At 39.6% G+C, this 10,569-nt stretch overlaps 1 protein-coding gene across 5 annotated transcripts in view; it reads right to left on the bottom strand.

Moving 5' to 3' along the window:
* Positions 1 to 10,569, bottom strand: part of PIK3CA (phosphatidylinositol-4,5-bisphosphate 3-kinase catalytic subunit alpha) — a 71,432-nt gene that overhangs the window by 17,929 nt on the left and 42,934 nt on the right. For all 5 annotated transcript variants that reach the window (XM_034780574.1, XM_034780578.1, XM_034780577.1 and 2 more), the window contains 3 exons: positions 7,518 to 7,623; positions 5,885 to 6,037; positions 5,630 to 5,764 (listed from right to left, as the gene is read on the bottom strand). In XM_034780574.1, the coding sequence (XP_034636465.1) occupies positions 5,630 to 5,764; positions 5,885 to 6,037; positions 7,518 to 7,623 (394 nt within the window). The remainder of the gene's footprint in view (positions 1 to 5,629; positions 5,765 to 5,884; positions 6,038 to 7,517; positions 7,624 to 10,569) is intronic.

Here is a 10,569-nt window from a genome sequence, read left to right as displayed (position 1 = left end):
TTAGGGAAGCGCCCAGCCGGAGGCGCAGGGTCTGGAGGCTGCCCGGCAAACCGTGAAGCCGGTAGCGCTCAGGCAGCCCTTTTCGCATGGCTGGGAGGGAGGAGGGGGAGTTAGGGCGGGGACTTTGGGGAATGGGCGGAGTTGGGGCGGGGCAAGGGCCCGTGGAGTGTCCTCTTTTTTATTTTTTAAATATGGTAACCCTAAGGGTAGCACTGGAAACTCATTTTTCAAAACTGACTAGATTTCAAGTTGACAGTTCCCCCTGTAAATTCAATGTAGCATAAAAGTTTCAGAAAGTGACTTGAACTGAGCTTCCTGATTCCTAATCTAGATTTGCTTTTATTTCACTAATTTGGAAAAATCCCTACATTTTCTTGACCTTCACTTAATACCACTGTAAAATAAGATTATTTAAAACTATTCGCATATGTTGGATCATAAGACAAAATGTACCTGTATATTAGGTCAGAAAGTTCATGGTTTAGGTCAAGCCCAGTGGGAAAATGCATTTATCCTGTTGAGGTCAACATCAAAAACTTGAAATTCTATGAAGTGTGGGACAGTAAAGTAGATAATATATACATTTAATATTTGAGAAAGCTTCTGAAATATCTGAAGTAACAATGGATCTATAAATGCTCCATTATAACAGTATCTATGCCTGATCTTAAATATTTCTACTAATTTATTGGTTAAAAGTGCAATGGGGGGGTGAAAACATTTCAAAATTAAACAAAAAAAGTCTATTGTTTTGTATAAAAACAACAAAGAGTCTGGTGGCACCTTAAAGACTAACAGATTTATTTGGGCATAAGCTTTCGTGAGTAAAAACCTCACTTCTTCGGATGCATGTATTGTTTTGTATGTTAACAGAAGATGTTTTATAGACCACCACTATGGTAACTTGGCCTGGTGATTTCCACAGCATTTGGGACTAACTTGTTTAAATTTTTTGACAAGTATATTGGTAACTGGTAAACTCTAAGCCTGTGTCAGATCTTGACTGTGTAGCATGCATTGTCTTGTCCAAAGTTTTCTTTTCAAGTTACTTGGCATTATTACTATTATACAGCCATAAACACACGTGGTACTTTACAGAATACACAGCTCCTGCCCCAAAGAGCTTACAAAGATAAAAACAGTTAAGACAATATAAAGGAACAGATACGATGTGGAGATATCAATAGTGATGAGACAAATTTAGGAAGATTTTATGAAAAATGTTTTAAATAGGGATTAGAAGAAGCAACAAGAGGATACTTGGCAGACACAAAGTAGGAGATTATTAGAGTTTTAGTAGGTAGCAGTGTGAAAAAAAAAAAGAGAAAAAGGAGAGAGTATGAGTAGCACGATGCATTACTGGATTGACATGTAAATGGATGCTAATACACCTTTCTCCACCTCTAACTGCAATGATCTCGCTCCTGAGTATTATAGGGATGAGCAAGCTGGTTCAATAGGAAATAAACACCCACCTAACCTTGAAAAACAAACCCTGAATATTTCTGAAGTTCAAAAAGTATCACATCATCTTTGTTGTGCCTTTAAAAACCTATCAGAATTTATACCTCTCTGCATTTTCTAGTTTCAGCTAAGGATAGAAGAAACAGTACTGAGGTGGCTATATTGGAGCCTTAAAGAAACCAGAAAGCCTCTAGAAAACTAAAAAGCATCTGTTCTTTCAAGATATACACTCAATCAAGAAGATACAAATATGCATCAGATATGCACCCCCCCAACTTCTAGATTCTCACATGACCATCCTGCAACTCTGCCTCATTCCTACTTTAAAGCAGCTTCTGCAGCTGAGACGAATTGGACTAGTAATTAATGAGCAGATGTGTCCATCTGTGATTATCAGAGGACCCCCGCTACTAATCTGTCCTATAGGTGGGAGAAAACTACAGCATTCTGAAAGCATAACTCTCACCTAGTGCATTCTATTACTTTCACGTTGAAGAAAGAGAAATGGGGACATTCAGGAGAGTGCTTTGTAATTTTTAAAGGTACCACAGTCATGGGCTCAAAGTAAGAACCTAGATAGGTTTCAGCTACTGTAGAGATGAACACTTTAGAAACCACTAATTTACAAACCCTCATTATAGTCACTACTGATCTCTTCCTTGCCAATCCTAAGGACCATATGCATTCTCTTCAGTCTTTGCTACCTTTAATACTGTTGACCACCCAGCTCTCAAAACTATCTTCATCTTATGTGGACTTACAGCCCTTTCTTTCCTGGTTCTTCACCTGCATGTAACCTCCTTCAGTGTTGCCTTTGACTTATCGCACTTCAACTTTTTTACAGTTTTTCAGAGTCTGCCTCATCCCCCCTTCTCTTTTCCTTGTACAACCTCATACATAAGGCTGATCTCTTATCACCTCTATGCCAGTGACTCTCAGATCTACCCCTCATCTATCAAGGATTGCATCTCTTCCTATTTCTTCAGTATCTTCTACTGCTTCCTCAATCCTAGGCTGCCAAACATGTAAACTTTGTCTTTTCTTCTTCACCCTTTTTCCCCCAGTTTCAGACAACTCCACTATCCCTTGGGTACTCAAGCTCACAACTCTGGTATTCTCTTAAAGTTGTCCCTTTCCTTCTCCTTTCACATGCAGGCCCTTATCAAACCTTGTCACATCTCTTCCTATGTTACCACCAAAATCTGTCTCTTATTCCCACTGCTATGCCTTTTGGTTCATAAAGTAACATCAATCAGGTTACCCTAATTTTTTTTTGTCAACTTTGTCCCTCCTTTCCCTTTCGCGTTCCTCTTTCTGATCACAATTTAAAAACAGGAAGCTCTTCAAGGAAGGGACTGTGTCTTTATTTCTTTGTATACTTATTTCTTTCATGTAAGTTACAACAGTGATGATGATAGCCAATATTGTACAGTTAGGCAACTAAATTCACATTTATGCACCTAATAAAATGAACTGACTCAGAGGTACTGAGCACCCACTGCTCCAATCAGATTCAAACTTCTCAACCTCTCTGAAAATCAGGCCACTTAGGGTTAGATCATGCCTAGCACTAACATGGCCGCACAAAGGAATTGGGGTGGGAGGCTTCCTACCCACTTTGTGAGGTCACAATAGGGCTACAAGCCAAGCTGGGATGCATATATGCCGTCTCACATAAAGAGGTATCATAACTTACTCCTCCTCCAGAGAAGAAAAGGAGGTATTGTGGCTCTTAGAGGAAATATTGAGGCCTGGTCTACACTGGGGGGAGGGGAATCGATCTAAGTTACGCAACTTCAGCTACGTTAAGTCGACGTACTTAGATCGACTTACCGTGTCTTCACTACGGGGATTCGACTGCTGCTGCTCCCATCGACTCTGCCTGCGCCTCTCGCTGAGCTGAAGTACAGGAGTCGACGGGAGAGCGCTCGGGGATCGATTTATCGCGTCTAGACTAGACGCGATAAATCGATCCCCGCTGGATCGATCGCTGCCCACTGATCCGGCGGGTAGTGAAGACATACCCTCAGCTTCAGTGACACTTGATCAGAGTGGAATGATTTAAATCAAGGCAATTTAAATAATCAATTTTAATCAACTTTTCCATTTGTACTTCAACTATTTTCTAAAGAAAGATGCATTCTCATTGGTTGATATACCCATTAAAACATGCTGATTTACAACTAAATAGAACTAGATTTGGTACATTATAACAGTTTTATTTAAGCAATTATATAGCTTAATATTTTCAGATTCTGATTAATTGTACATGTTTAGCATGTTAGAAAATGGTGAATGATATATTGCCTATTTATTAGCTAATTAATTTTTTGCTCATGATTTGTGTCAAGCTGCATTAGGATAGCAACTAGAATTTAATTAAACACACAACAGCATATACAATTTATTTTTATTAAACAAAATAAGCTCTTAATACAGTACATGACCTAATGTGCCATATTCATAAAGCTTGATCTCAAAAGTTAGATTTTTTCCCCATTTTCATTCTTTATAAAAAAAAGCAGCTTTTTTGGTAGAGGCTCATGGATTCGGCATATTTGTTTCTCATTTAAAATGTTTTAAGAGATTATAAGAAGTTTAGGGTTTAACATATTTTAAAGAGTTATTTTTAAAAAACAATTTAAATAAAATAAAAAAAATCTGATTTAAATAAAAATACTGTTAGTTTTTCCAAAAGAAATCACTGATTTCTATTCACCCTGAACTTGATGCTCCCACGGGCAGTGTGCCTATATTACCCTTTCCCCTCTTATTCAGGGCTGCGTCTTAAAGACAATTTATTCCTTATTTATGTGCAAAATATGACACCCAAGTCTGAATTGTGTGTGCGTGTTTTAAAGAAGGTGAAGCGGACATAACTCTAGGCACCTACATTTGAAACTTTGGCCAGTAATGGTAACAGAAGGAGACTGCAATATCTAGACAACACAGAGCCCTACTTATCATTCACCACCCATGGCCATGCCACTACCATTAGGGCAGCCCAGTGCTTGGAGAAGATCAGCTCAAGGACAAAGAACAGCTGACTGAAGCTGAACCCAACCAAGACCGAGGTTGCGCTCGTGGGCAGGGGAAAGCATTTTGAAGAGTTTGCAGACACAGTGCAGTCCATACTGACCAACATTTTCAAGTTAATTTCAGGGAGGTTTGTGGAGGCAGCCAGGCCAAATTTGACTGAGTGGCATTGCGACGTGGCTCTTGGGGTGACAGCGCCACTCATGTTTGGCCCAGCCAGAACAAAACGGATGTACAAAATAAAAACAAACAGTCCGAATGGTTTGGAAAAGCACTTAGCGTCTGTCTTCTAAGGTTATAGCATATACTCATGGCCCCATGGGATTCTGAAGTAAACTGGACCTAAACTACCATTTTTAGGTTTCAGTGCCAACAGTCTTTTGACATGAATGAGTTTACATATAAGAGCTATTGTTTCAGGAAGAAAACATTGAATTGGTTTTCATTCACATTTTTGAGGTTTTCTACTTAATCATCAGGGCTAGAAATATAATTTAATAAAAAAAGGAAGCTCAGCATTTGAAGCAATAGATAGATTTGGTGGTAAATTTCAAGGTCACCGAATCGCAGAATGCATGGGGCTCAGCTCAAGACACTATCTCTGACTGCTAGTAAAGTTAACTTTTGGCAGTTTGGTAGAACATAGAACTTAGAGATCAGCATTGCCAAAGAAGTTACGAGCATATTACAGACTATAAAAGAAAGATTTTTTCAAAGATAAAACGTATATACAACAGACAAGAAATTGTGGGAGGGAGGGGAGAGAGGGAAAAATTAAAAGAAGTGGTGCCACTGATGGAGAATCTAACCCTATTAAGTTAATTTTGCAAAAAATTTAACGTTCAGACATCTAGACAAATTGTTTATATAAGCTGGAAAAAAGTCCAGAACGGTTTGCACAGTAAGATAGTTATATCCTTAAAAGATTTTGGTTGATCAGTGAAGCATCAAGATGTTTTACTGCAAGAGACAGAACCTGTTGGCCATTTTTTGTCTGGTGTTTATCAAAAAAAATTTGGCTTCATGTATTTTGATATAAAATATATTTCCCCCCACAAATAAAGCACTTCAAAATGTACAAATATTTTAAAGTTTTAGTATCTAATCCTGGAAAATAAATTCTCCTTACCAGCCCCGCATGGCTGTAGTTAAACCCTAGTTCTCGAGATATAGTCCAATTGGCATGTTCTTCAATCACTGTCATGTCTGGAAACTTTACAGGGCTGCTAAACCAATCAAATTCCAGCTCTAAACATGGAGTTTCCTGAGGAAAAAAGCATTTTCATGATTGTTCTCAAACAAATTATAAATTAGAAATCACTATAATCTGAACAAGTAGATGTGTGTTACTAAGGCTGAAATTAGAATATAAACATCAATTTACCTTATTTGGATTTGACCCAGTAACGCCAATAGGATTTAGCAGATCTTCCAGCCCATGAGGCACAGGCCACAGATTCAAAGCCATTTTCCCAGACACAAGAGTGTCTGTATAATCAAACATGTTTATATTTCCCCAAGCCAATGGGCAGTGTTCCTTAAAAAGATCAAATGATCATTAATAAATGAGAGTGAAGAGTGATCAAGTTATAGTACAATATTGGATTTCAAGGAATAAAGGGAGGAGGAAAAAGATTTTTGAAAAACTGAACTATGGAATCACACCATTATAAAGTAGATCAAAACACTATTTGTATTGTAGTGCATTGACACTATGGGAAACCAGAAATAATATAATTTATCAAAATGAAAGCCAGCATAGTTAACAGCCACTATTTTTCCTACATTTTTGACTTGCTTGTTTGTTATATCTTGATTTCTAAGTTTTCTAACCAAGAAAACAGCAACACCACCACATGCGCATGAAAGTCATGTGCATGCACGCTGAATCGGATATTTCTCAATACTTTTTTCAGGCAATCTTGTTTGGATATCAGGTGTCAGCTGGATTAAGGAAAATAGTGTAGTAGAACCTTGCTATTAAGAATAAATAATGTATTACCGTAATTAATCAATTTTTTAAGTTAGCAAAAAGAGCAAAGCAAACAATTAAAAGGCAAGAATTACAGCGTAAGTTGTACTGTTCATTTTGACAAATCTAGTTTTAATTATTTGTGATAATACTTAATTTACACAATATATTACAGAACATATAAGCTTTGTCATGAGACATCATTACAGCACTATATCTCTGCTATTAAACCCTTACTGTCAAATGTGGAGAGACAGTGTATGTGAAAGTATGGATTATCAAATATGTAGGTTAGCAGAGAGCAAATTATGACAGCTGTAGCATATTTTCCCTGTGAGACTTCAAACCTCTGTCTTGTCAGCTGCTGTGACAATCATTTCAAAGAACACAATCTAAACAGTTACAGCTGCCTACCAGGATTTTTTCCTCAAGTAAGTCTTCGAAGGATTTTAAACTGCACAAAACTGCAAAGTCTTATATACTCACAAACTAACAAAAAACGGATAGTGCATAAGAACACACCCACACACACACTTAAGACCAAAGTTTTTGAGCCTGGATGCTTAACGTTAGGATCCAAAACCCACATTTTAGGCACCTCTGTAAAGCTTGCTGATTTTTTTCAAATTGCTTAGCAACCCCAACTCCCATTTAAGTCAAAAGGAGATACAAATGCTCAGCACCTTCTCACACACCTGTATTTTTTAGGCACCTAAGAATGGCTTGAGGAACCTAACTTTAGGCACCCACGTTTGAAAATTTTGGCCTAACCCTTTCTGTTCAACAATACAGACCACAATTAGTGCTGCATGGATAATATACAACAAATATACCAGGTAACAAAAAAATTAATTTGTAGTCAAAGTTAAGAGAAGTTTCTATACATCTTGGGTGATATTTTAATCAAATAAAAATTCAAGAAAATAAAAGATTTTGGTAAGACCAACTTCTATTGAAGTGTTGGCCAACTGTTCTTCCCAAACTTGGCTACCTGGAGTTTTATCTTACAACACATTAGAACTATTAAAATTATTGAATATTTTACCTCCTTAGCACCCTTTCTGCCCTTAACAGAGCAGATGGAAAGGCAAAGCCGAGCAGCACGTGGGAGATCAGGAATGTACATGTCATATGACAGCCATTCATTCCATCTGTGGGATTTTAAAAGTAAAATAAAAACCAGGTTAAAACAGATAAAACTCAGTACACTTTAGTTAGTAAATAGGCACAAAATGATATGGAAAAAATCAGAGTTTGTTCCTCTTCCAAGGATATTAAATATATATTTCTACTCTAGAAGAGCATCATCATCAAAATGGCACTTTCTGATTGAGCAGATCAGCCTCCTGTATGTATTCAGTCACGTCTAGTGATTTTAGTCACCAAAGTCCTTATTGCTTTTTACTCTGGTTAGCCCTGCAGAACCAATGTCGCTCAGAGAAAGCGAGCTGGATTTTATTCCTTCTTGGGCATCTCATCAATAGAATTGTTTACCAAATTTAATCCACATTTGTGCAGACTCCCTGACTGTAATTGTCAACGTAGGCCTAGTCTGAAGACATGGGCTTGCATGGTTGTTATTGAGGATTTAAATTTGGCCTGCAAAATCTTTAACTATTCATGAAGATGCATACAAAGTAAAGAAGTTGGCTTGACTCTCAGAGCCCAGTTTGAGTTACAAGAACTAGTTAGTTGAAAATATGTGTTTCTACTTGTAAACTCAGTATTGGGATCATTCGGAAACAATGCCATATTTATAGTTACATTACAATATAGAGCCACGCATTTTTAAGAACTTTAGTAGGCTTAAGTCGAGCAAAAAAATCTAAGCACGTCAGAACAGGATATAACTAATATGTAAGGCTGCGGGTTTGTCATGGAGGTCACGGGATTCCGTGACTTTCTGTGACCTCCATGACTTCTGCAGTGGATGGTGCCCCTGGCTCAGGGGCAGCTCAGGCAGCCCCTGTGCTGCTGCTGGGGCAGTCTTGGACCCTCGCCAGCAGCAGAGTTTGGGTGTGGGAGGGGGCAGGCGGCTGGGGCACAGGACGGGGTGAGGCGGGCTCTGGGCGGCGCTTACCTGGGGGGGCCCTTTGGAAGCAGCGACGTCCCCCTTCCTCAGCTACTAGGTGGAGGCATGGCCAGGCAGCTCTGCATGCTGCCTCCATCCAGAGCGCTGGCTTTGCAGCTCCCATTGTCCGGGAACCACGGCCCATGGGAGCTGGGTGCCTGGCCACGCCTCTGCCTAGCAGCTGAGCAAGGGGGGTGTCGTCACTTCCAAGGAGCCCCCCCAGGTAAACGCCGCCCAGAGCCTGCCTCACCCCTTCCCATGCCTCAACCCCCTACCCCCCCCCCCCCCCCACCCCGGGGGGTGGGGGGGGGGGGGGGGGGGGGGGGGGAGAGGAGGCGTGGAGCCAGGTAGGGAGCCTGCTGGGCCTGCCAACCCCCCCGCCCCAACACTAGCGGGGGTCCCAGCCTGTGAGCCATCACCTACGCCCCCCCCCCCCCAAGCACCAGCAGGGGTCCTGGGCCCCCCCCCCGACCCCAGCAGCCAGGCTGCCCTCCCCCAGCACCTGCAGGGTCTCCAGGCAGCACCTACCCCCCCACCCCTCCCCACAAGTTTTATGCACTGGTATTTTTAGTAAAAGTCATGGACAGGTCACGGGCCATGAAGTTTTGTTTACTGCTCATGACTTATCTGTGACTTTTACTGAAAATATCCATGACTAAAATGTAGTCTTACTAATATGTAAATAGCTCTCTGAAGAAACCCCCCTCCCCTTCCAAGGTGTAGAGGAAGTACTGTCAGAGACAAATGGAAGAAAAAAAATTCAATTCTGAGGATATAAATCCTAAGAGGAAGCAAATGAATGAAAAATTGTCATACACCACTGGTCACTTTTACATTTAGTAAAAACCAGTGTCTCACTACTCTTCTCCCTGATGTACACTTCCTTTTCCCGGGTATGATAAAATATTGTGTTTTTTTCTTAAGGTTAAGTTTCGCTACAAATTTGGTATTTGTATTTACTAAATGCCAACAACCTACAGCAGTGGTTTTCAACCTGTGGTCTGCGGATCCTTGGGAGTCTGCAGACTATGTCTAAGATTTCCAAAGGGGTCAGCCTCTCTATTTGAAATTTTTTAATGGTTCGCAAATGAAAAAAGGTTGAATATCACTGATCTACAGCAATACTTCCTGTACAACAGTGTAATAAGAAAGAATAATTTCCTAGCTAGCTAATGGATACTTTCCAAATATTTGCATAGCTATATTAATTATGATTCTGTTGAGACTGCACAGGAAACAATTAACAACACTGGAGAAGAATACTTGAATTTAGTACAGGATGTCTCTTAGCCAATGAAAGTCAGAGAAGCCTGAAGAACAGTGAGTGCAACCAATTACTGCACTGTAACTAATAAAAGAAGGCTGTAAAGATAAAGATTGTTATAATTACAAATGGTTTCTTCAAATGCTCCATTTTACAGAGCAGCAGGATTGAAATTTTACAGTCTTCTATAAGTGACAGTAGGGATTTTCATCGCAATAGCTCCCCAGCATTACATACTCTGCACATGAAGGCAATTTTTGGAGTTCCATCACCTTTTAACCTCCATATAAATAACAAACAGGCACATACTCTGCTCTCTGCTACAAACACTAATTCTGGGATTACTCCACTGAAGTTAATGGAGTTACTTCAAATTTACACTTGGGTGTCAAAGAGCAGAATTTGGCTCTACAGAACTACCAAGTATTATCATTACTGTTGTTATAGACTTCTTAAAACATGTTGAATATATCAACTTATATGTTTGGCTATTACCCTACAAAAGCAAAGATGCATAATTATATTTTCTTTGTTGGGTTGCCAAGTTAGATTTCCTCTGTTCGAAGAGGGCACCAGCTTTTAAAAATTGACTATGCTCATGGAAGAACTGAAAAGCTAACTCAAAATGCTAAAAAGGAGCATTTTAAAAGCGAACATTAAGTTCTTAAAAGTTGCAAGTGTATCAATAGTGCTCCCTTAGCTCTACCTAGACCTTACTCTTTGGATTTCTGCTTAAAAGGAGACTGATATTATTTAAGAACA

This window comes from Trachemys scripta, chromosome 9 (genome assembly GCF_013100865.1).
Source record: "Trachemys scripta elegans isolate TJP31775 chromosome 9, CAS_Tse_1.0, whole genome shotgun sequence".
Lineage (NCBI taxonomy): Eukaryota > Metazoa > Chordata > Testudines > Emydidae > Trachemys > Trachemys scripta.
This window is presented reverse-complemented; position numbering and strand designations above follow the sequence as displayed.